The sequence below is a fragment of the Rhododendron vialii genome, chromosome 2a, assembly GCF_030253575.1.
Source record: "Rhododendron vialii isolate Sample 1 chromosome 2a, ASM3025357v1".
Lineage (NCBI taxonomy): Eukaryota > Viridiplantae > Streptophyta > Magnoliopsida > Ericales > Ericaceae > Rhododendron > Rhododendron vialii.
Genome location: NC_080558.1, coordinates 34087675 through 34114103, shown reverse-complemented (window position 1 = coordinate 34114103; position 26429 = coordinate 34087675). Strand labels below are relative to the sequence as shown.

Sequence of the window (26429 nt, the reverse complement as noted above, 5' to 3'; positions counted from 1 at the left end):
GCATTAACGGAATACAGGGCATGCTATGAAGCTGTCTCTTGGTGTTTTCAAAACAATTTTCTCCAAGTTAAAATCATACCGATTCTTCGCTCTTGGTCCGTGATCTTGTGAAAGGCAACACATCCGAATGGCTCTTGGATGCTATGTTAGAAAACATTAGTGCTTTATGTAATTTGTTTTATAATGTCTGTATTACTAAGGTTAGTTGGGCCTTTGTTCAAGAAGCCCATGTGCTGGCAGGTTTGGCAAAGGATTTTGTTTGATCCTGAGCAGTTGAGCTATAGCTTTGCAAGTTGTATTGTTGTTTGATTATTTCAGTTTGGTATTAAATGGGCGGGTTTGGGCCAAATTGAATAAGTTGTATGTGGGTTGGGTCTTTAATGGGTCATGACCCATTTAAAACTCAATTATTTATGAGTTCAGTTACTCATACCTAACCCGACCAATTTATTTAAAATCAAACCCGACTTGTCCATTAACCCAATTACATATAAATTAAAATTTAAAATGACTAAAATACGCATGTACACTAGAATGACCATATTACCCTTGTACATTAAAATGACTAGAATACCCATGTACACTGAAATGACCATATGACCCCTGTACATTAAAATGACTAAAATTCAAATATGGTGTTACTGGTCATTCATCACCACAACAAATCATCCAAACCCAGCACATCTATAACAAATTAACAACATTCAGTTTAAGGCAACGTATTTAGAGACCCAAAAAACCTGAAGGCCAAACTGAAATCTTTTTGAGAGAAAAAAAACCCCTAAGATAAAGTAGTTATATTTTTTTTCAATATTGTACTATATTGTATACATCAGTGGGTGACGGACTTAGAAAGTTAACGGTTCGACCTCTATGGAACTCGAACCCCAGACATCCCTGTAAGCCAAGGGTATACAACTAAATAAGCTAAGAGCCACATCTCGGAAGACAAGTATGACTCGGCCTAAATCCAATAACAAATACTTTTGCAAAATTCAAACCCTAGCTCCAGCTCTGAACTGAGGTCTCTGTGTTTACCATCGTTTACTTTTTGAAGGGAAGAAAAAAAAGACTTACAATCCAGCTCCGAACTGAGGTCTACCTGAAATTTTTCTTCCAAAAAATTGTACTATTATTTTTACGTTCTCGTTTTACGGACCGGACAAACATTATGGGACGGAAGCAGTATTAGTTTTTTAAATATGAGATAGAGAGACAATGGGAATATTTTTAGCGGAATTAATTTGAGCGGGATCAGTTTAATTGAGGAGTTTCCAATTTGTGCGGTTTGTGAATTTTTTTTTTTTTTTGGGGGGGTGCGAGGTGGGTTTGTTTCTCCTGATGAAAAGAGAAAAACTGATAAAAAAAAAAGAAAGAAAGAGAGAGAGGTGGTCGATATACAGTATGAGAGAAGTAGATTCTGTGGTGGTTCTTTCCTCCTTCCATGTGGTGGGTCATGTCTATGGCCTATTAGGTTATTTAAGTTGACCCAATTGAGACCCAATTCATGAACGAGTTAGATGAGTTGGACCCATTTTAACCCAACTAATAAATTGGTTGGGTTGAGTTCATTTTCTAGTGGGTGTATTTGGGTTGATTAATGAGTTTGAGTTCAATTTATCACCCCTATGTATTATTAATATATGCTTCTGGTGTTTCCTAAAATAAAATTATACATTAACGAAACATATTTAACAAATAAGGAGCACAAGCATATGCTTGAAAGTCCACCATATCAAGCCAGAGCTCCACGGCTCACAGAGTCAAGACCTCGAAGCCCAAGCTACAAAGCAGGGATACTCCGAAACGAGTTTATCGAAATGCCCTGATACATATCGGATGAGGCAAAAAAATATCATATACTTAAATAAAAATGTTGTCAATTTCGGATACATGAAGGATAAGTTTGACTGTTTGAGATACGTCTGAACTTTTGGAATACGAAGGGAGTTAAGAATAAACTTTTTAGAGAATTAAGTACTCCCTCCATCCCTTTTTAAATGTCCTGCTTCGTAATTCCAACTTATTAAAAAGACATCATCATTATACTTTTCATATCAACTTTTTCCTCCACTTTCACTACTTACCCATCATCATTACACTTTTACTCATTAACTTTTCAAAATGGAATCTACTTTTAGGGACAAAATAGACAATACACTAACTTTTATCCACTAACTTTACAAAATGAACACTTATTAAGGGACAGCCCAAAATGAAATACTGGACTCTAAAAAAGGGACGGAGGGAGTAATTATTATAGGGGGCAACCTGTAACTATACTCAACAGATACAAAGACTGAGAATTCGACGTGTGACGGCTCTCCATGGACGACAGAAACGATCCTCCGTCTTGGACCAGAACTTGGAACTCCGTCCTCGATCTGATTTCAAGCCAAAGTAAAAAACAGATCACAGGAATGGATACGGTGATGGTTTCTGATGGAATCGAATGATTAGGTCCAACAAGGATGATGCGTTATGTGCTTATTATTAGCACTCAGTACTTGCTTTGATATCGTGGAATTCTTATGCTTCCAAAGAAAAATTGAGCTCTAACAACTAACTTTAAAATTTTGGGGCAATGACTGTGTTTTAGCCTGCTGCTTGAACTCGCCGAGAAGGTTACAACATAAAACTGGAGAGGTACAGAAGAAAGCGTTTTCCACAAGGTTACATAAAAAAAAAAAAAAATAGAGGTATAAATGAAAGAGAGAGAAGCCGAGGAGAGAGAGATCAGCAACAAAAATGCTATACCTGGCTGGCAATATTATTGAACAACTTGGTCCTGTTTCAAGTAAATACTAATAACAAATGGCTGCTTTCTACAACTCTACCCCATGTATAGAAGTAAATAGAAAATGTGCAAAGAATTATACTAATCCCTTCACCTCAAAAACCCCTACCTTCTATGAGAGAGTGATAGAATGGTGGGGGCTAAAGCATGCTTGGCGAGGAGTCTGCGATTTTTGTGTTGTTCATGTTCCACAAGGAGAGCGATAAATGATTTAATACAACGCCATGGGTACAGTGGTTCAATATCCGTTCCGATGCAACTTCTGCCACCTCCACGCGACCTGCAAACTCTTTTGAAGATCAGTGTGTTGTGCAGTCCAGTTGAGTTCGCGCAGGATCTTTGTCGGATCGCTGAAGACCTCGGCATAGTCACCGGGTCGGCGGGGTAGGAAATCAACTTTGATATCAACCCCTGTGGCCTTCTTACATGCCTCCACAAACTCGTTCACTGATCTTCCTGTGATAACAGAGACCCAAAATAACTAGTGTGAAACAATTTTTGAAAGGATATCCAATGTATAGCAATTTTTTTCAGGCCAAAATCAGTGAATTTAATAAAACAAATTAACGATATGTATTAGCTTAAGTATTGGATCTTTAAATTTCTTTTAAATAAACTCTAGGGCTGGTTAATCAAGCCACGGCGAGAGAAGTAGATAGCCCAGAGTTCGAACAAGTAAATTGTGACTTATTAGGTCAGGGGTTCGAGCCCTGAGAAGCCCTTCCTCTCCTGACCTAAGGAATGATAGGTAGGAAAAAAAAGAAGAAAGAACCGAGACACTACGCGGTACCTACATATTAGCTAGAGCATGTTAACCTGTAATTCTATTTGTTCTTTATGTTTGTGCTTGTGGGACCTATGTATTTCCAAAAACTGCTTCTATTGGAAGAAAATAAAGATCTTCATGGAGATGAAAAATTAAATTACGCTCCTTCCTTTGTAAATAAGCGAGATGCTACGAAGCCCTAATACACACACAAACATGTGCAAGGGTATAGATAAACGACAAGTAACATTCGAATTAAAAAAAAAAAATGGACACTTCAAGGGACGTGCCAAAAAATGCATGTATATCTTTCCCAAAATATCCTGTCCAAAAAAAAAAAAAAATCTTTTTCAAAATATGTAGTTATTCAAGTGAAATATTGTTTCTGAAAAACAACCAAGACTAATACAACTTGCAGTTCTTAATTTCAATTGTTCATTATCAGGTTAAAACTTCCAGTTATTACCATTTCTTTCCTAAATACAATAATTCCCCCAGTCCTCCACACACACACACAAAAATAAGAAAAAAAAAAGCTTTTCAAAACTATGAATTGGCCCCCTCCCCTGTCTAACTTGAGATATGCGTGTCCTCGAATTTTCTATGCTTCATAGGTAAGCCTAAACACATTACCTCTTCCGGTTCCGACATTGTAAATCCCAACATTTCCAGGCTTTGCCTTCTCAAGTGCTTTCACGTGAGCATCAACCAGATCAGTAACATCAATGTAGTCCCGTATGCAAGTGCCATCCGTAGTCTTGTAGTCCGTTCCTGTTACCTGCATGGAACCAAAAAAAAAAAAAAAGATTAGCCAAGTCCGAGTATTGCATTATAACTGTTGTTGAGACATATAGAAGAGCAGAGAGATTTCACTGGATGTACATCATCGTTTTTGCTTCTTCATAAAAAAAAAAATGGATATTGTATAGTTCTACCACCTCAAGGAAGTTAGTAAATATACATGTTGGTTACGTCATTGACTTACTCCCTCTGTGACTCCGTCTCAAATATTTTGTTCACTTTTTTCAATTTTGGCTGCCCCTAAATTGTTGGTCCATTTTGAGATGTTGTCGACCCAATTCTGTGAAGTTTCATTTCTGCCTTTCCCTTTTTAACTAAAGTGAATCAAAAGAAGTTGTGGAATCTTGGAAAGCCCAAGCATTTTAGCAATAATTGTACTCTCTTAGAAAGCTGAATAATATGGGTTTTCCATTTTACAACAGTACTTCGCTCCAACTAGCTTTCTTAAAACATTTACGGGATATCTTCACCAAACAAAATTTCTGTCGATTTTAGAATCAGCGCTATCTCCAGTTTTTTTAAAACTCTATTCGATGTAGACAAACAAAAAGGATGAACAAGAAAGAAAACTGAAGACAAGGAATATGAAAAGTTTGTCATCTTGTAATTTTTCCTCCTTTCAACTAAATTCCCCGAAGAAATTCATCTTTCTATTTGATCTATCATTGTTCAAACCCAGCCAACATATCTAATTCCTTGTTAAAGACAATGGTACAGCGTACACCAGATTATATGCAGCAGGAAGGGGAAAAAAAAGCATGAGAAATTATCATACCTTAAGCCCAGGAATAATCCCACGAGCTGCATCAAAACAAGCACCTGATATCCGTCCATGCTCTCGCAACTCCGGTCTGGGAGCTTCTCCTAATCTTCCCTCTGGATCTGAACCAATCACATTGAAGTATCTGAAATTATTCAGAAACAGAAAATGAGTCCAAAACTATCTTGGGTGCAATTACTCTTCTTCTGAATAAGACGACGCCAAAACAAAGAAACAAGAATATGTATCCCTGTCAGGTGTGACCTTTCTGGTTATAGAGGGACTCCATTATCGAACTTTATAAAGGGAAAGGTCCCATGTAGACTACATCGGGAGGAAAAAAAAAAAAGTAACAGCTCCAGAGACCCAGCGGAAAAACAGATGGAAAAAGGAAGGGGAAGGCATCAAAGTGTGGCAGAACCACAAGGTCAATGAACCCTGTAAATCCAATCAATCTCAAATCAATAATCCTACAGTGTCCCGCTCAACCCTCACCCTTAAGTCTTTTTCTTTACTGTTTCATGATTTTCCTATCTTTCATCTTGAAACAGACACATGTTTGTGTAGAGAATTCAGCTAACCCACTTAATCATCGAAGGTACAAAAGTTCTCCCTGTAAATAAATATACTGATTCAGAACGAAAATAATTGCAATAAGACTGGTATGTGGCACAAGATCAACCACTCTCACACAAGCTTTTCACAGCAAACATTTGTTCAAACACACAAACATTTCCAGTTAATACTTGCACTGAGACAGGGACATGACTAATACAAGACAGAAACACACTTGTGAGACAATCTAGCCATAACAGAAGACAGACCTGGATAGAAATAAGATGGCCAATTAACATATAACAGAACATGATAAAACAAATCTGAGATGTAGTACATGCTCAAACACCTACCTTAAAATCATGACAGCCATGTCAGAGTTCTTATGGAAATCAAGGATAATATCTTCTGCCATCTTCTTGGCTTTTCCATATGGATTAATGGGGAGCTACATCAATGCAACAGTCAGATATCAGTAAATTTTCAGTACATCCCAACAACCTATTAACAAATTGACTAAAAAAAAACAGTACCATGCCAACTGGTCCAACTCTACTCCCCCAAGCACAGACTAAGTCAAATTTGTAGAAAACACAAACACAAACAGTTTTTAGAATCTTCACCTGTGGAGTTTCTTCTGTAATTGGCATCTGTTCAGGCTCTCCATATGTTGCACATGTGCTAGAATATATCAATATACTGACACCATGTGCTGCCATTGCCTCTAATACTACCAAGGTATTTGATGTAATGTTGTGATAGTACCTGGATAAACACAAGAAGGTTAACTTGTTGAAGTTTCCATGCTCCAAACAATTTCAACTACTTAAATAGGTCAGATTCTGATCTTCAACAAAGTGAAAAGATAATCCATAATAATCCTAAGTACTTCAATATGATTCTTCCACTGAATGCTAAACTCATGATTGTAGCGGGAAGGTAACTCTCTTTTTTCGTAACCCCAGATTAGTACTTTGTTTTCCAGTTTAAGGTTGTTAGGGTGAATTGTTCAATCAATATATCAACCAGATAATAAAAAATTTCCAGATTTGCAGGGTTCAAAGGTTTTATTAACCCAATGGACTGAAAGCAGATTTTGACAAAGTTAATATAGAAACTTAAAAACTTGCACCTGAAAATAGTAGAAGTTTAATATCTCTGAGGAACTCAAAGCTTCACTAGTAATTGCCACATTCAAAAAGTCCATGCAAATTCAACAAACATTTGAACAGCCCTGGAGCACACAACACTTACTTTAGAGGATCAAGGGTGCTTTCTCCGACATATGCGACAGCTGCAAAATGCATCACAGCATCAAAAGCATTTTCTGAGAATATTTTTTTGACCTGAAACGGCAATTAAGGAACCAAGATACACAACGAATGCTAAATGGTTTCCAAGCAATAAACACAAAAAATATGCATTGTTAAAAGAGGAATAACTAGGATACAGCTTCTGGATCCCCCAAATCAGCATAAATAAACTGAAGCCGTCCAGGCTCTGGAAATAGTTCTTGTAGAACCTTGACTGCGCCAATGTTTCCACGAGACAGATTGTCCTGTCATACAAAGAATTTTTTTCTTTGAAAATCTCAAATCCATCTCAATCAAAGGCTGAGATGCTAGCAAAGAGCATATACATATTTTCAGAGAGAGAGGTACCACCATACCACTATAGTTACTCGGTGAGAATCCTTAAGAAGTCGGAGCGCAGCATGTGAACCAATATATCCAGCACCTCCAGTTACTAAGACATGAGTAACTCCTGGCTCGCGTCGGGAGAACTGTAATGGAAAACTATGAGAAAACAACAAATCTCAGATTTGAAATTACAAGAAAGGTCCGTGATGGTCTATGGAGCACGGGTACCGGTACGTGGTACGGGTACGGGTACGGGTACGGGAAACGGCAAAATCCAAAAAAGTAGGGTATGGGTACGGCATATTTATTTATTATTATTTTTTATAATTTTAATACGCTTGAGTTTTTATGTATAATGTATAGCTCATGTATAATCACATCATTATATTAGTTATAAAAAATTTATATATTTCTTAATAAAATACAAATTTAAAAGAGACCAAGGGTCGAAGTGCAAACTTTTATATATTTAGGGACCATATTGTTGCATATGATAAGGTATAAGGACTGGAGTGTAATAACCCTTTAAATATACGTATAAACCTAGGGCTCACAACTTCCCACTGTCCCACATCGTCTCTGACTCTCTCGCCGACGTCGCCGTGGACTCTCTCGCCGTCGACTCCCTCACCGTCGACTCTCTCTGACTCTCTGGCCGTCGATCATCATCGTCGTCGGACGTCTCTCTCTCTCGTCGCCATCGATCATCGTCTCGCCGTCGCCATCGATCATCGTCTCTCTTCTCCGTCCGACGTCTCTCTCTCGCAGTAGCAGTGGATCAACAGGTTTCTCCCTTTCTCTCTCTTCTTCTTCTTCTTCTTCGATCTTTCTTCTTCTTCGATCTTTCTTCTTCTTCATCTGCTTCTTCTTCTTCTTTGCGTACCCATCAAAGTATTTCACGTACCCATGCCGTACCCTAAACATACGAACGTACCCGGTTCGTTTCCGGCGTACCCGGTGCGTTTCCGGCGTACCCAGCCCGTACCCGTACCAGGTACGTGTACGCCATTGTTTCTGGCGTACTGGTGCTTCATAGGTGATGGTTGAGAGTCCATAAAATAAAATAAAAAATTTAAGCCTTATGATAGCCACTTTAACTTAGTCTCAAAAATTTCATTCCCTTGCAGTCAAAATGAAGGGGAAAATATTATGAGCATGAGATACATTTATCACTACGAATAATGAAAAGCAGATCATCTACATGGTTCCAAGTACCACAGTCATGTTTTCAAGGTCCCGTGGTCAAACTGGGTATTGGCGAGGATTGATTCGAATACTTCTCTTGATTTGATTTTTCAGGAGAGATTCCAGTACACTCACAAAATCAGCACCATAGCTGACAGTGTTGATATGATTGACAAAAAATGGGAGTAATGAACTCCAAAAGTTCAACAATTGCAGACCTTGTGTGAACATTAGCAGGAGATGAGTCATAAGCCGAGAAGCCGTAATTGCACATTATTAGAGTTTAAGAAGGTTGAGCCACAGTATGGGCTGAGTCATGAGTCATTCATGGTATTTATTACTCGGTTAATCTAAGATTTTAACGAGGGATTCACATAAATTGTTTGCTATTTCCTTCGCAAAGCATTTGTTCTGTAAAATCTTTCAAATTTATACACTTTGCATACAGTGAATAATGCAATTTAACTTAGATCATTGTAATTTGGCTACACCGCTATGCTAGATACTAGACATTCCCACAATTATGATAAGTTGGTTTTAATGCAAAGGTGAACAAACCAACAAAATTAATGTTAAAATCAATTCTATTGGATTGTTAACCAATAGATTTGGTTAAAAGTTATGAAACCGTTCTTTTCGACAGGAAATTCCCCACACCTCTAATAAGTTGGTTTACATCAATTCTGTTGGCTTGTTAACCATTAGATTTGGTTAAAGGTTATGAAACCGTTTCTTTTACCTTTGTGTGATTTTCAATTGGGTTGCACAATGAACTGAAAATAAGTAGTATGATGACTTTGAGCTAGGATCCTTGATCAAAAAAAGAACTCCGTAGACAAGAAAGCCCAATCTTTTAACATTCAGTTCTTCAACTTGCTCTCCACCAATTTCTCGTGCTCAGGACCCTTTTTCTGTTAACCAACCTCAGGCTTTCTGGACTTCACGAAAACCTTTTGGTTTAGCAACCATTAAGTTGAAGGCACCAACCTCCTAAAACAACCCCCATCCCAAATGACCTTCACTCTGCATCCCAATTTACAAAATGATGCTTGAACTCCTCCCCAACATCATCACCCAAAGGGATTATCTTAAACTTAGGACCGACACGGAAAGGCTACAAATGGGCATAAAATAGAACAGGATGCTCCACAAGGTGCTTTTGATCAATGGTACAAAAGAGGAATTGAAACTCCTTTTAAAAGTAGCAGTCATCATGCCTCACACTTCCTCCTAGTAGCATGAAATTGATTCGTCATGTCTCACACTTCCTCCTAACCACCTCCTAGTAGCTTTGGAATAAATTCATCTTCGACCCATCTGGACCAAAAGCATTATCACGATTTAACTCCTTCAGTTCACTAACAACCTCTTCTCTGTAAAATGCCTCTCCGAACAATCTATATCCTCAACAAAAACAGGCACGAAATCCAAACCATCTCATTCTCCAACCCCCCTCTTGACCTGAAAATAAATTGTGATAAAGCTCAGTAATACAATCTCGGAGATTGCTCGTCCGCAACCATCCTGCTATCAATACTGATATGCTCTATGTGATTAATCCTGAAACGAGCATTAGCCCTCCATTGAAAGAACAGACTATTCCGATCACGTTCTGTTAACCACAATGCCCTCGACAATTGCCTCCAAGATATTTCGTTCTAGCTAAGTGATTCTTCCAATCTCCATTTTCGCCTTGTCCCTACGCAGTACTCTGAAAACAAACCACTTGGCCTTGCTCCATTAATAATGCCAAAAACCTCTATAACTTTTAACTTTTGCCCCTCTAACCACTCTGACTCCTCTTTATTCCACCATTTAATGTCCTCCTTTTCAGTCTCTTTCTTGGCGAGAAAACGTTGTTATGGTATTTGTTAAATTTTCCACAAAAAAAAGAAAAAGAAAAAAAGAAACGGTCCTCTTTTTTTTTTTTGTAGATTTTCTTTTGTTACTTAGGGATCATATTGTCGGGACGTTCCATCCTAGTTGGAGCAAGGTTTTGACAAAGGAGCGAGGTTCTCCTTCTTCCTCCAAACTCCAGAATGGAGGTTCAGAAGCAAATTCATCACCCATAGTAGGAGGTTCTAGCAACTAAGCTTCAACCCATCTAACAGTTTTTGGATTTCAAAGGATGTTGTCATGAGGATACTTCATCAAACATGGCATCCCAGTACAAGTTGATTATAAGGCATCACAAGTTTTACCGTACGACACTTAAGGGATACAGGAAAGGAAGCTCATTTTCTATGCATATTTAAGTCTAGTTCAGACTAAGAAGCAAAATAACAAAAAGAAAAGAAAGAAAGAGAACTTAAAAAGTTGTAATAATAAGTTTGGCATGAGTATCTCACTTCACGACCATGAGGCTAAACAGAGCAACCATGTGTCAGCAGGAAACTCAGTGAAGATGCTATAATTTAAATAGAGGGATCAGGGAATTACTAGGCTTGGGCTGTTAAAACTTGGGGATTGTTTGAGCATAAGAATGCATAATGCTGTAAAGGCAGCAGCCAAGAGAATTTTTCCTAAAACATTGCTCTTCTTCTTCGGGTCCACATAATCGATACCTACAAGAAGAAAAGGCCAAATAGACTTACAGAATGTCCTGCAAAAGATTATATCTAATCCGTGATTTCAATAAAACTCAACTAATTTGTTTTTTTTTTTTATTTGTATGGGTGAAATGCACATATGCAGCAAAGTACTAGTTCCAGCTACAGAAACTTAATTATTAGTTGTAACCATTACACTCAGTAATGATTGAGCGAGTGAAGTACGTTAATTTACATCACTGAGATACGTATAAAAACTGAACACAAAATCTGCCATGCAATCAGCAGCTACAAAGTAAACACTATGCAATGACCAAATTCCAATACTAAAATGCATACATACAACAATGATATGTATGTTGAGAAAGAGAGGATGAAGGGAGGATAATAAACTTCTAGATTCTCTCTCTTGCTTTCAACCCATAAATTCAATAGATTCAAAAAATATTTTTTTATTTCTCTAAAATTAAACTTAATAACGCTACCAGAGAAAAAAGTATTGACTATGAAAGTAAAAAGAAAATGAAAGGAACACATACCTCCTAAAGACATAGATCTTGTTGACCGTGGCTGCATCCTTGTCCTGCTAAAATTTAGCATTGGGAAGATCTCCTCCGTCTTCACTGATAATATGTAATTTTAAATAACTCTCATGCCACTCAGTGGTCAATTAAGGGCGCAAATCTGGTGCAGGTGCAACTTGTCTAATCTGCAGCAGTGTAAGAAAGTTTGAGTAATCCGTCAAAAGTCATAGGATTGCATTTGAGCCAATGACTCCCACCATATGATACCCCAAGCACTAAGTCAAATAGGTCAAGCTAAAGTCCAGTGGGAGAGAATTTATTACCCCTAAAATAAACTACAACATCCATGGAATGATGAGGGGAAAAAAAAAAAACAAAAAAGGGAGCCAAGTGCACAAGAAAAGTAAAATGTAGATACAAAAATTTGAAAACTGAAACACACAATCTTTTGTTTCTCGAACAAACAACCGCCTGAAAAAGACATTACCCGCTTTTGTGTTCCAGATGCATAGAAACATCTAAAAACAGACCACAACATAATACGAAGAAAGAGATAAATCGAAAATGCCCAAACAAAGTTTTAGCTATCTAAAATGACCCATTTAACAAAGTTGTTGATATAGTCTATTGTCTGTTTGTAAACACCAAAATGGAAGACGGAAGTAGAAATCAAGAAAAAAGAAAGGGTTTGGCCTTTGAAGGATCATAATTCAAATAAGCAATTTATCTTCAAGCACCAGAACTCCAAAATTGAAACATCCAATTCAGACATTGAATAGATTCACACATAACTAAAAGAAATCAATGAGATTCCAAAATCTAATACCATCAACAAAACACACACAAAAATCCAAACTTGAATTGCAAACAATTAGGTCAAAACCACACATAAAACATATTTTCAACAAAAATACACCCACATAATAATGTGATAAAATAGAAAAGCCACAAGGGAAAACATAAGTAAACAGGAGAAACATAGCACGGTAAAGCATACAAATTAAAAAAACCCAATCTAAATTTTAGCTATCTAAAATGATCCACTTTACAAAGAAATTCAATTAGCACATCATGTCTTTGTGAGGCGAGCATGTAAGAAAAAAGGGCAAATCAGAAAAAAGAGCAAATCAGAAAAAAGGGCCTTTGGACCACCATCAAAATTACCATTCAGTTTGAGAATAAATCCAAGTCCAAATGTAGGATTGAGAAACGAAATCCATTTTAAAGAGCAAATCAGAAAACAAAAGAAATTCAAAAATCAAATAAAAACACCCACCGACAAACACCATCAAAAGCCCAACTCAAATTGCACAAAAAAGGGTCAAACTTTACCAATAAAAAATGGGTATCTGAATAAAATCTTTGCAAACGTTCTACCTGGCATATAAAACATATTTTCAAGAAAAATACACCCACATAATAATTTGATCAAACAGAAAAGCCCAAAGGGAGAACACAAGTATTGAAATAACCCAGTCTAAATTTGAGCTCTCTAAAATGACCCAATTAACAAAGAAATTCAATTAGCACATCATCTCTTTGTGAGGCAAACATGTAAGACAAAATAAAAAAGGGGGAAAAGGGACAGCCTTGGACCACCATCAAAATTACCAATTCACGTTGAGAATAAATCCAAATCCAAATGTAGGATTGAGAAACGGAATCTATTTTCAAGAGCAAACCAGAAACAAATTTCAAAAATCAAATAAAAATACCCATCTCAAATTGCACAAAAAAGGGTCAAACTTTACAAATAAAACAAGTGTATCTGAATAAAGTCTTTGCAAAAGCTATACCTGGCTCCCCATATAAAACATCAAATCTGTGCAAACGTATAGCTTCTTATTCCTATTCCTATGTATTAACAATAACAAGATCTGTAAACCAGCTACAAGGCCAAGGAAAAGTCACGATTATTTAACATGATCACCACAGATGGAAATATTTAAAATTTTGACACGACCCACGATGACGATTTTAAAATGGAGAGAGAGAGAGAGAGAGAGAGAGGGCGTACAGAAGACGAGGGAAGAGCGTGGAGAGAGAGAAATGGTATTGGACCGAAGCACCTCTGGTCTTCTTGAGTACGTCCCTTTGAACATGTAGGAGAGAGAGAGAGAGAGAGAGAGAGAGATATTAACTGGTATAGTTTGTATATGTACGCGAAGACTTGTCTCCCCTCCCCTTGTTTTGTCATGCGAAGGGACAGGCGATTGGAGCAGCGCACACCACCTTTCATTTCCTCGTTTCTCTCTTTTTGAAGGTTTGTTTGGGCCTTATGACCCACGATAGATATGCCTCCTCAAAATGGCAAAAAGGTGTCGTGTCTTTTGGGATATTTCTTGGGGAGGGATTGTCACACTCACATTTTTATTATCTCCACTCTTTTGGAGTGCAAATTGTTAAGAAAAGAGGAGGGTAAATGGCAAAGAAAAAACTAATAATAAAGACCTTGAGTTTTGGCTCAGTGGTCTTTTTCTCTTGGGTTTGATCCTGAGAATGAGGTTATTTGTTCGAGCTGCTAGAGCATCAGGATCGGCGTTTGGTCCTTTTTAGTAATCTAACTCATTAACGTACTAACATTCGGTTGTTTGACAAATAAAGGCAAAAAAAAAAAAAAAGAGGTCAGATGATAGAAATGATGGACTTTTTGGTAGAATTCTCTAATGTTGTAAAAAAAAAAAAACAGAGTGCGCAGAGTAAAAAAAATAGTTCATATGGTCAAAGGGAGAGTAAAAATCAATCCCTATTTTTCTCCTTTACATCTTGATTAATTTCCTTTTCAGCCCAGTAAAAATTATACCATTTATGTCAAGACTAAATTTTTTTACAGGAAACTCTTGATGTCATGGTAGGAATGAGAATTTCCGTCAAGAGTAAAACTGCTTGGCTTGAATATGAATCAATTACAATTGGGCAAATCTATAATAGAATTACAAAGAAAAGTAAAGCGCTAGGGTTTCCCGTTGGTGTTTGCCCTATGGTGGGAGTCAGTGGACACTTTAGTGGGGGAGGGTATGGCCTTATGTTGCGAAAATACGATCTTGCAACTGATAATGTCAGTGATGCTCGAATCATAGATGTCAATAGACAAGTTCTAGATAGGAAATCCATGGGGGAAGACCTGTTTTGGGCCATTAGAGGTGGTGGGGGTGCTAGTTTTGGAGTCATTCTAGCATGGAAAGTAAATTTAGTCACTGTTCCATCAACTATGATTGCTTTTGCTATTGCCAAGACATTAGACCAAAAATGCTACCAATCTTATCCATAAGTGGCAGCACATTGCTCCCAAATTCCCTGAAGATCTATTAAATAGAATCAGTGAATTCTAGATAGAATGGAAAGTGGACAATCCAAGCCTCTTTCAACTACTTGTACCTTGGAGGCATCAATAACTTGATTCCATTGATGCAAGAATGCTTCCCGGAGTTGAGTTTGATTGAAACACATTGCACCGAGATGAGCTAGGTCGACTCCATCCTCTATTTCGCTGGTAGTCTTGTCGATGAGTCCCTCGATGTCCTTTTAGATAGGACACCTCTAGCTAGGGCAACTTCTACGATTCGAGCATCAATAACTTGATTCCATTGATGCAAGAACAGCTTTCCGGAGTTGGGTTTGACTGAAAAAGACTGCACCGATATGTGTTGGATCGACTCCATCCTCTATTTCACTGGTAATCCTGTTGGTGAGTCCTTCGATGTCCTTTTAGATAAGACACCTCTAACAAGGGTATACTTCAAGGCAAAATCAAACTATGGAGCCAATTCCGGTATTTGGATTGGAAGGGATTTGGAGAATGTTTTACGAAGATGAAGGGGGACAAACAATTATGATCTTGAGTCCGTATGGTGAAAAAATGGATGAGATTGCCGAGTTTGCAATCCCTTTCCCACCTAGAAAGGGAAATCTCTACAGTATTTTGGTTAGCTGCAATAAAGAAGGGGAAGAGGTATCACAAAGGCATATAACTTGGATTAGAAGGCTTTATAGTTATGTGGCCCCTTATGTTTCTAAATTTCCAAGAGCTGCATATAAAAATAGAGATTTGGATGTCGGGTTAACAATAATATAGGGAACACAAGCTGTGCACAAGCAAGCATTTGGGGCATCAAGTATTTCAAGAACAACTTCTGTAGATTGATGCAAGTCAAGACCAAAGTTGATCCTTGAAAATTCTTTAGGAATGAACATAGCATTCCTCCACTTACCCAAAAAAAAACATAGCATTCCTCCTTTCTCGGCTTTGTGGAAGAATTGTGACTAGAGAGTTATGGGCAAAGGAAATCAGAAATCCTATTGGTACCGACGGTACCCATAGGGAAAATGCACCGACGGCCACCGGACGGCCGATCCGAGCCGTCCAAAAATTTTAAAAAATAAAACGGAGGGGCCCTACGCGAGAATCAATGGCATCCGAGGTATGTAGGGTACTTGATCCGAGTACCCATTTTTCGTGTATATACACGTATATACAAATATACACGAAAAATGGGTGCTCGGATCAAGTACCCTACACACCTCGGATGCCATTGATTCTCGTGTAGGCCCCTCCGTTTTATTTTTTAAAATTTTTGGACGGCTCGGATCGGCCGTCCGGTGACCGGAGACGGCCGTCCGATGGCCGTCGGTGCATTTTCCCTATGAGTACCGTCGGTACCCATAGCAGTACTCGAAGGAAATTAGTATCCGGTTCATCATATAATGTTAAATTAGGTGTTAGGGATTTTATGTTTCTTTGGTAAATTAGGAATTTAATGTTGATTTGATTGTATCATATTCCTTGGAGCGCATTTAGTTTAAAGATAATTTGAAGATGCATTTTTTCCCTCAAGACAAAATGTGATATTTTAATTTTGTTTGAACAAAAAGAAAATGTAATCTGCAAATGCAGATTGATACTAAAATTACCCCCGAAGTTTTTAAAAATTACAGATTACGCTTGTCATGATGGTTACGCTAGAAAAATCGACGGAATTTGTTTGATATTATCAAATTCGAATTATCAAATTGTCATCTTGTAGTCAGTGAAATCCTATTTTCACACATCTACAACGGGCCCACTTTTGGGTCACATATGGATCATCCAAGCGTGTAGGGCCCATTTTTGGGTCACATATGGATAATCCGCGTCATTCATTAATTTTAAGGGAAAATGACGGCCAAAGACTTGTTTTGATAATTAATATCTCCCAAGGACATTTTCAGCATGTCTTTAGCGGATATTAATTATCAAAACACGTTATTGGCAGTCATTTTTCCTAATTTTAAAATAATTTTTCGAATAATTCTTAGAAAAATCAGCTCAATTGATGATGAATATATGTTGATTCAATCTTTCAACTTTTCAAATTAAAAATTTTCCTAGGGGGAGGAGAGAAAACAACAAATGCTTTGTTTGGTTGGCATTTTAGTTTAGTTTAGTTTTGGTAGTAGGTGGAGAGAGAAATAGAGTAATTATTGAAGAGATGAGTAATGATTGGAGAGAGATAAAGAGAGATGAGAAAATAATAATTGAAGAAATATGATAATGATTGGAGAAAAAAATAGGATAATATTGAAAAACTAAACTAAAATGGTAACCAACGATAGTGAAAATGAATACCGACTTTCCTCCAATTTTCTCTCCAACTTTTCCTCCACTCTTTTTCTTTAATTTCCCTTCCTTTTTTTCTCTTCCACGAGTTCCAAACAGATCATTAAATAGGATCCTCGATTCAGAGTGAAAACTAGGAGTGTGCACGGGGCGGGTATGGCCCGCAACCCGAACCCGATCCAACCATGTCGGGTAAGGAAAATTCAGGCCCGCAACTGAACCGATGGATGGTATAGATCCGTCCGCGAGCCCAATTTTTTTTACTTCAGGTCGGGTTGGTCGATTTAGCCTTTAAGTTGGTCGGGTCCGACCCCCGCGGGTAAGAAACGCACAGACCCGAAGTCTGAACTGAAACTCATTTTTTTAACAGAACCCAACTCGTACCCGACCGAAGCACCTGTTCGGAGTCACCCGAGACCCTTCAGATCGAATCGGGGCTAGGTTACATCATCCCTAGAAGTTAGAACTAGGTTACACCTCCGTTGTTTGATGCGCTCTTTAATCCACAGAACCCTAAAAACTTCCACCTTCCGCCTCTCCACCATCACCACACCCCTCTCACTCTCTCTTTCCAACCCAAATCCTCCCGTTCGAAGCATGAACTCAGGAGGGGGGCGCATTTTCCAGCTTAAACTTGACCCACTTACCGGTAACTCAGAGTGGATCGTTATCGATGAAGAAGACCAAGGATCATCTCCGCAGCAACAACCCATGTTGGCCACCACGTCGTACCTCGACATGCTTAACGACTCCCGACGCAACAGAGCTTTTCGCCAAGCCATCGACAAGTCCATCACGAAACCTGGCCATGTTCTTGACATTGGGTACTTACTTACTACTAATTTACTACTTCGTCGTAAGTTGTCTCATTACTTCTTGGATTTTTGAATTTTAGATAGTACATTTTTTACTTGACTTATAATTAAGGCTGCAAATGAACCATGGATCGGCTCAAGCTCGAGTTTTAGGCTCGTTTACTAAACAATCGAAGCTCAACACTCAAAAGCGAGGCTTGTTTGTATAGGCTTGGCTCATTTAAAGAGGCTCGTTAAACGAGTTGAGCTCGAGCTCGAGTTTTTGGCTCGTTTAGTTAAGGAGCCGAGCTTGAACGCTCCAAAGCTTGGCTTGGCTCGTTGGCACCCTTACTTATAATGAACATCAACGATGAAAGAATTGAGAGTAAATGCAATAAAGGTTGCAGCTTCACCATGTTGTACCCTATAGTTGGAAGGAGAGAGAAGAGAGAATCAAATCAAGTGTGTAAGACCATCTCTCAACCTTTTACTTAAAACCTTTTACTCAAGTTCAGTGATGCACTCTAGTAGACAAAATCAGTTGGTCAACGCTGATTCGTAGGATTGAGTAAAAGCTTCATAAGGCTCTTGCCACCTTTCCTGGCCTAACTCATCTCAGATGCGGAATTACCAAGGGCCAAAAAGGGGAAGCTGGGACTCTGGTAGAGTGTTAAATTTCAAAGCCACAAAGTGCCTTGGAATATTTGAGAAGATAAAGCGTCTCACTTGATTTGACTTTTGAGTAGTAAAACTCATTTCGATATGATTTTGTGTAAAGGATTGGAGAGGGTTTGAGGTTGTTTTTTAGCCCAAATTTGAGTTTTGGTCAAGATTTGCGTAAGTACACTGAGATGGCCTAAGATTGAGTTAAATTGTGCAAAATTTTTGGTTATCAGTTATCACTAATTCACTATTATCAGTACTTTAGATTTTATGGGTGGTGGTTGCATTTGAGGATTGTTGACCCGCGCAATGTCTGTCTTTGTTTTTGAGAGTATTCAGACCGATTTCTTTTTCCTATAGCGTTATTGGTTAAGTACTTTGCAGTGCTGGAACTGGTTTGCTCTCAATGATGGCGGCACGAGCAATAGATCCTAGTAAGTCAACAATATATTCTACTTCCGAAGGTGCAGTGACGGCATGTGAATCGTATCTTCCTATGGTGAAGCTGATGCGGAAAGTTTTGCGACTTAATGGTATGGAAAGAAGAGTACGTGTTATCAACAAGAGATCTGATGAACTAGAAATCGGCGTTGATATCTCTAAACGTGCGGACATTCTTGTGAGTATCACTCTTCTTTCTTGTTTCTGTTCTTCTTAAACACTTAATCAAACTTGCCCACCTTTTTTTCTCACAAGTAAATAAGCATGTAGTGAAACCTTTAGGAAAACAGCACCTATAGAAAGAGTTCATCTCTGAGATTGAGCTCACCAATGAAATCAACTAAAGAAAATATTCCTTTCTCTTTCACAAGCACCATGTGTGACACAATCGGGCTATCACCGTGACTGCTTATTCCTCTTCCTCTTCCACTTGACGAAAAAATCTCACGTAAAATTCCTTGGTTTAAAATTGGCACAGATTCTTTGGTGTATTCCATTCTATATAATTCCCTGTTTTTGTACTTGTAACTTATGATGAGTAATAAATTCTAAATGCAGGTCAGTGAGATACTTGACTCAGAGTTGTTGGGTGAAGGACTAATCCCTACTTTACAGCACGCACATGACAAGTTATTGGTGGAAAACCCACAGACGGTACCTTACCGAGCAACTACTTATGGCCAGGTGTTCGACTCAGGATATCCACTTATTTCTATTCTCCTATTATGTAGTGGTAATATTATATGTTCTATTTGCATTTTCTCTATCTTTGTTCAGTTACTAGCTAACATCAACTATCCCTCTCCCTTTACAACGTAATAGGCATTTCATTCTGTTGTTGAAACAGTAAGAGTTCAATTAAATCAGTGTAGAAAACTCCTCAGGCTCGCTGAAGTCCCCGAGCTTCTATTTAGTTCGTAATGGTAGTTTCTTCAGTGTGATGGCATCATACTTACCACCGAATCCAAACTGATCAGGTTTTTAAAAAAGTTAAAAAGGTCAAAGTGTATGGGATTTTCCTCATGGAGTTCCAAGCAAAAGAGGTGTTCGGTAGACTCATGAGCTTCTGACTTGTAAGTTTTTGAGTCCGCCAAGGTGCTGTATAGGCTTTTCTGTGTGTTCAGAACAGCCTACACACCATCTATGATCTATTCCACTGTTTTATCTGATTTACAAAAATGGGAAAGATTCAATTGATCAGACTTAAGTCCTGTTTTTCGTTACTTATATATGGCAAATTATAGTATGGACTCCTTGATTACAAAAAGGTTATAGGGACTTTTATATACTCATAGGTTAGAATAATCACACCTGCCACCCACTCTAAAAAGTTAGAAAAATGTGAAAAGACAAAAATCCCCGAGAGGGATTCCTTAGGTAATACATGCACCTACTTCCTTGTCTTCATTCCTGCCTACGCACATGCAGTATTAACAGGTTAAATTAATATGCACATGCAGTATTTACATGTTTACATTTTTATGATGTGACGTATCATGAATGGCCCAACCAAATATCAGCTTTACACTGGAAAGTTGGAATCTCACCGAGCAGCCTTACATATTTTTTTTTGTTTGCTGTTTTCCTTAATTGGTTGGGTTTCTTGTTATCTTTCCATCTGATGACATCTTTTTATTCTTTGTTTAACTTCCGCAATCACTTTAGTGCAGACATTTCATGATTTCTTTCTCATTTTTCATCCCAGTTAGTTGAGAGCAAGTATCTGTGGAAGCTGCATGACCTACATAATAACGAAGTACAAGCGTTGGATGACATTCAACTTGTTCCAACAACAAAGGAGACAATTTTATGTGTGAAGTCGCAACAGTTAGCCATGCATTGCGATGCACTACAAGATGAAATAAAACTTGTAAGACATTATTTCCTCTAAAAAACTTTAGTATGAAGATATAGGCTTATCTCCTATTCCTACTCAGTTTAACACTCACCCAGCTGTCAGAACCCTTCAAAATTTTTGAATTTGACTTTTGGAGAAGGCCAGAAAGTCGAGGAGAAAGTAAACTACTCATTAAGGCAATTAATGATGGTACAGTTCATGCTGTTGTCTCATGGTATATTTTGTACTGCAATATGTGAAATCTGTCATAGTTTTTCTGTGGAGTGGTTATTCCTATATATTTGTTTCTTTTTCAGGTGGATACTTCAACTTGATCGCGAAGGAACACTTTATTATTCCACTGGCCCAAAATGGATAAGATTAGAAGAAGGAATGGGTAAGCATCGCAAGGGTACATTTTGATTTTGCTGATGTCCCTTAGTATTTTGGAAAATAGCAACAGCTATAGATAGTGTTTTGAAACATGGTACTTAATGAAACACTTTCTTTTTACTCTTAGTTGACATTATGATATGTTAGGTGGTACTTGTAGAATCCACTTAACTGGTGAAGTTGGTTGAAATTAATATACTCCCTCCGTCCGATTTTGTTTGTCCCTTTTTGATGTTCTTGTCAGTTTTCAATCGCTTATATTTTCCAATATGAACCTCAAAAAATATGCAATATGGATCTTGTTTGATAGATTTTAATTTGTTCTATAATACAAAATTGTCGAAATCGTGAAAAACATTATAGATTGAAAGATATACACAATAAACACAAAAGAGACAAAAGGAATAATGGACAAACAAAATGGGATGGAGGGAGTAAGTAGGATGTAGATCCATATTATTAACACATTTTTGCATCGTACGAGGTAAGTGGAACTAATCTATTTATGACTGCGTTCAAATGCAGCCTAGGTAATTTTATACACGTCTACTTTCAGCAACAGGTTCATTTCTTCAGCCGTTATTGGTAGATGTCTAACTAAATAAACATTATGTAGTTAGATTCTTTGCATTGATATCTGTAATTTGACGCTCTTTTAATAAAGGGCCTTTTCGTTATTAAATTTGCTTTTGTTTTTTTTTAGAATTCAATATATGTTTGGTTTCTAGGTTCTGGGGATTGGTGTGACCACTGGAAACAGTGTGTCTACTTTGTCCCAGGAAAAGGTCTGTCGGTATCCAAGGATGAAGAGCTTCCCCTGCATGCCATTCATACTGATATCAGCATCTCATATGAATTTGAGATTCAAGCATTCAGAAGAGAAGTTGAACTGTATGACTTTGCTCAAGAAGATCAACTCATTCTGCCGCCAGAAAGAGTTGCAGTTTATGGAGACAGCAATTGGAGATGCTCTATGTTAGAAGCTGTTAAAAAGGCTGTAAAATTTCTCTCCTCTCTCTTGCTTGATATGTATCAACACCATCAGATTTCATTTCTGAATCTCTGATTACTATCTGAAAAAGTTCTGCATTGTGATGTGCTTTGCCTTTTCATTTTCATGTCACCCAATCGTTCTTTTACATCAGTTCTTTTTCTTGCAGTTGAAGGGTCGAGTTTCCCCACTATGCCTTGTTCCAGATGATAGTGTTTTTTTAACAATTGCCATCGCTAATCTGTGCGAAACATCACAAGTAATCTCATTGTTTCCGGGGCTAAGAGAAAAGGGAGCCAAATATTTACGAGCCATTGCTAGCGAAAATGGTTACTCAATGGATCGAATTGAAGTTCTTGATAAGGCAAAAGATAACTTGACTATGGGGGATACTCATCAGAAAAAGGTTAGTTCCTTGCAGTTCCGATCTCTGATGTTTTGCCAACCTTGATGTGCTTCTAGTTTTGCAAAGTTATTCTACAAAATGTTGTGAAACTGTTCATTTTCTTGTGAAACAAGACAGGAATAGCCAAATTTTCAGTTAGCTTATTCTTATTGAAGGGTGCAGTTTTATGTTGCTATGGTTTTTCCATTTACCAAGTTCAAAAACAATTTTTTATTTCCTCTCTCTTTTGTTACTTCTAATGCGCTTAGTAGTTTTATAAGATGCTCGAATCAATTGTTTAATTGCATGTCTAACACTTGGGAAATATCATGTTTTATCTGCAGGTTGAGCTTCTTGTTGGAGAACCTTATTATTATGGGAATGATGGCATGCTTCCATGGCAAAACCTGCGGTTTTGGTAAATAATATGACTTCCATTTAATTTTTTCAGTGTTTCTTGATTTGAGCATCAAATAGTGTGTCCGAAGTGGGATTCAGATCCTCTTTCAACATTTTCCCTCTCAGCATCTTCTCAACCTTCTATTCTCAGCGCCCCATGTCATTAGTTTTATTTGCGCTGTTTTGACCCCAACACCCAAATGCCAGCTTAATGCATTCTTCATATCCGTTCCCAAGCGCTCTCTCTCTCTCTCTCTCTCTCTCTCTCTCTCTCTCTCTTCCATCTCTATTTCTCTGTGTTTAATTTTTGTTGTTTCTCCTCTCTCTATCCTCACCTCCCAATATGGTTGATTTCACTTAATTTATAATGACTTTGTAAGATTAATTGTGAATCTTAAAACTATGTTGAAGAAGCCTTGGTTAAAAGCGCCAGATAACAATTAGATTTGGGGGGGTTCATCTCCTTTTTTTTTTTTTACCTCCTATCCTTTGGGCCCATGCCTGCAATTGATATTCTCTACAATTGCAGAGGAAATCAGAAAAAAAATACACAATCTTATTCCGAGAGAGGAGAGGTCGAAATCAAAGTGGTGGATTAAGATGATCAATTTGGGCTTGATTTCAGAAGGGATTGAGCACCAAGAGGATATATTTCAGTCTGGAATGGGAGTTCATCATTTTCGTAATTACAACATATGAAATTTTTTGTTTTGAACTGAAATTACAACTTTGATTAGATGATTCATGATTGTAAGGAAGGGTTTTGGTAATTACAGCTTCGTTAGATGATTGTGAGCGAAGGGAAACCCCTCTGTTCTCCGCATGTGTATTATTGGGAGGGGAAACAAATACCAAAAAAGAAGCAGCCGTTAGGTTGTTGTTGGTTGGCCTGTTATTGTGAATTACGAAGTGGCATTGTTTCACTTAAGTGAATGGGAGGAGCACCTCTCAGTCATTGGATTCCAAAATTCATGAGGCGGTGTGTCAGGAATTGAAGGTTGAGAAGATGTTGAGAGGGAAAATGTTGAGAGAGGATCCAGATCCGTCTGAAGTGGGCATATTGCATCAGTCTGGTCTGAAGATTGTAGTGCTGAATTTTATAAGAATGGCACTTGCAATGTTCATTCTGGATGTAAGGTACCTTCGAATGGGTAATGAGATTTTGACAGTTTACACAGCTCTATTCTTAATTCAAGCATTTGATTGGTTAACTTACTGATCTTTAACCCTGATAATTTCATCTTCAGAGATGTTTAATACCTGGTTCTTTTACCAGATAATTTAAATTATGTGGACTTGTATTTACTATTTACATACTGGCTGGATGTTTTAAGTGGGGTTCATCTGATGGAGGTGTAGAGGCCCCTGAATATACTCACGTAAACTATATTCTGTTTTAGTGGTGTAAGGAAAGAAGTATATTTATTGCTCTTTTTTCATGCAATCCTTTTGGTGCAATTTACTTGAATTCTTCTTTTGCACTTTGAAATGGACGTGAAGGAAGGAACGGACTATGCTTGACCCAGTCCTGTCAAAAGATGCACTGATAATGCCTTGTAAAGGAATACTGAAGGCTTGTGCAATGTCTCTTCCTGTAAGTTGCTCTTGCATGCATAATTTTGTCTTGAGCCAAGCCTGTGGTGATGTTGCAGAGTTTTACTAAAAACTTTTCGTGTAGGATCTTTGGAGAAGTCGCCGTTGCTTACAACTAATTGAAGGTTTTGATCACTCTGTAGTGAATGCCACCTTGGGGGGATGTGGGGATTTACCTCCACCCCAAGAGAGCCCTTGGTTGCCCTTTTTTATCTGGCAGTGTGGGGAGAACAAGGTAATCGATACATCACATATATTAAAATTTCAAGTACTTTCGTTGGGGATAAAATTACTAGGGAAGTGGCTGCTTTATTACCTCTTTCAATTGCAATTATTATATGCGTCATTTCAGCGACTGAGCAAGATATTTGAAGTCATGGAGTTTGATTTCTCAAAACCAATTAGTCCGTGTTTTGGCGAAACCCAGGTATTCCAATCCTCTGTTGTAAGCATCTTTTCTCTTTTGTTTTGACACTGTCCCTTGAGGTATCAAAATTGTATGTATAAAGAGTAACTTTACCAGGTTGAATTTACGGAGACTGGGATATGCCATGGTTTTGCTCTCTGGATAGATTGGGTGATGGACACTAATAACTCCATTTTAATTTCAGCAGGACCAGGTATGCTTGAGTTTTGTGCTTAGAGTGAACTGCTGAAATTTCACACGTAATTATGCTTTCTTAGTTACTTTAAAAATTACTTGTATCAAGCTCACACTACTTCTCAAAAGTGGGGGACATATCCACCTTTAAAACAAACTTTCTAAATTATGCAACCAAGCTTTCTCAGGACTCTCCGGGTTGCATTAAATGAAGATGAATGGGTTTCGTAAAAATTTATGCAGAATGATGCAGTTGAGCTGTGGATATCGAGTTCCGGTATTTACATCTCTTGCGTTTGTTTTCAGATCAAAGATACTGGAAGCAAGGAGTTAAGTTGTTGGCCGAGCCTGTCACAGTTGGAATCCATGGATCTAGCACAGGTAGCATTTCAGCCGAAATTGAGGCATCCTTCAACCCGTCAAGCGGTGAACTAGATTTCGAGTATGTGTTCACCTAGTTCTACAGTTGCATGCCCATTTTTGGTTCTCAAACCTCGTTGGGTATTTAATAGTATTGGTTTAACAACTGGTGCTCAAGATCATTTACCCCAGCTTTCTCTTTAGGTATCTGTTGTGAATTTCGTTTGTTGTGTGTATGGCAGGGTAACTATCTAACTTACATTTTTAATGGAGATCAGGAGTTTAGTAATTTTTTTAAGGTTTACTTAGGGTGGGATCTTGTTTTATAGATATGTCTTAGGACAAATCCTGATCAGGGAGAAAACACCCATGAAAATCCAAACTTGAATTGCAAACATAATGTGTAGTTACACAAAAATGAATATTTTGAAATAGAAATGCTATTGAAATATTCGGGTTGTTACGGTGGTAGCGGGTAAAGGGGATGGTAACATCTATTCATATATTCAAGCAGAATTAACTTACTAGGTACTTTTTATGAATTTTTTAGCCTGCATTTTAAGAGGCACTTGAATTTTATATAATGTGGATTATGGTCATCAAACCTACTTAATTGCTTAGCACTTAATAGTAACATTAAGTTTTAAGTGTTGAATTGAGTTATCAAACACCACCTAACTGTTGTTCTCTCTTAATTTGTAGGATCTACTTTCGGTTATCAATGATAATACGTATACTATTGAACCATTTATGGATTAGCAATAAACTATTACCTCGGTTTCAAAAAAATTGTTCAATC

At 37.8% G+C, this 26429-nt stretch overlaps 2 protein-coding genes and 1 pseudogene across 4 annotated transcripts; 2 read left to right on the top strand and 1 right to left on the bottom strand.

Annotated features, from left to right (window-relative positions):
• Window positions 1-2988: 2988 nt before the first annotated feature.
• LOC131312739 (UDP-arabinose 4-epimerase 1) lies at window positions 2989-13802 on the bottom strand. Of its 2 annotated transcripts, XM_058340684.1 has the most exons (12): window positions 13595-13611; window positions 13374-13465; window positions 11593-11762; window positions 10944-11068; window positions 7349-7462; window positions 7130-7237; window positions 6934-7025; window positions 6303-6444; window positions 6033-6127; window positions 5140-5269; window positions 4197-4341; window positions 2989-3253 (listed from the first exon to the last, which is right to left on the bottom strand). In XM_058340684.1, the coding sequence occupies exons 3-12, from the start codon at window positions 11651-11653 to the stop codon at window positions 3036-3038; spliced, it is 1230 nt and encodes a 409-aa protein (XP_058196667.1). In that variant the 5' UTR covers window positions 11654-11762; window positions 13374-13465; window positions 13595-13611; the 3' UTR covers window positions 2989-3035. The 2 variants fall into 2 exon arrangements, with proteins under 2 accessions (XP_058196667.1, XP_058196675.1); XM_058340692.1 differs by lacking the exon at window positions 13374-13465 and having other exon boundaries at window positions 13595-13802.
• A 623-nt stretch (window positions 13803-14425) lies between these two features.
• Window positions 14426-15804, top strand: LOC131317466 (berberine bridge enzyme-like 23; annotated as a pseudogene).
• A 1817-nt stretch (window positions 15805-17621) lies between these two features.
• LOC131312721 (protein arginine N-methyltransferase 7) lies at window positions 17622-25919 on the top strand. 2 transcript variants are annotated; one of them, XM_058340666.1, is made up of 14 exons: window positions 17622-17997; window positions 19015-19249; window positions 19630-19755; window positions 20777-20941; window positions 21025-21143; window positions 21226-21305; window positions 22030-22298; window positions 22462-22698; window positions 23022-23095; window positions 24577-24670; window positions 24755-24904; window positions 25022-25096; window positions 25193-25289; window positions 25577-25919. In XM_058340666.1, exons 1-14 carry the CDS (start codon window positions 17663-17665, stop codon window positions 25726-25728), a joined length of 2208 nt encoding a protein of 735 aa, XP_058196649.1. In that variant the 5' UTR covers window positions 17622-17662; the 3' UTR covers window positions 25729-25919. The 2 variants fall into 2 exon arrangements, with proteins under 2 accessions (XP_058196649.1, XP_058196656.1); XM_058340673.1 differs by lacking the exon at window positions 17622-17997 and adding an exon at window positions 18296-18433.
• The last annotated feature ends 510 nt before the right edge of the window (window positions 25920-26429 follow it).

Bases quoted from the DNA above. Each gene is read 5' to 3' on its own strand.
- LOC131312739 (XM_058340692.1), bottom strand. From the start codon at position 11,653: ATGCTAAATTTTAGCAGGACAAGGATGCAGCCACGGTCAACAAGATCT. The intron at 7,026-7,129 runs GTATCCTAGTTA...TTGCCGTTTCAG, and splicing joins ATTTGGGGGATCCAGAAGCT to GTCAAAAAAATATTCTCAGA. The intron at 4,342-5,139 runs GTATGATAATTT...GGTTCCATGCAG, and splicing joins GGATTATTCCTGGGCTTAAG to GTAACAGGAACGGACTACAA.
- LOC131312721 (XM_058340666.1), top strand. From the start codon at position 17,663: ATGCGCTCTTTAATCCACAGAACCCTAAAAACTTCCACCTTCCGCCTC. The intron at 19,250-19,629 runs GTGAGTATCACT...TTCTAAATGCAG, and splicing joins CTAAACGTGCGGACATTCTT to GTCAGTGAGATACTTGACTC. The intron at 25,097-25,192 runs GTATTCCAATCC...TAACTTTACCAG, and splicing joins CGTGTTTTGGCGAAACCCAG to GTTGAATTTACGGAGACTGG.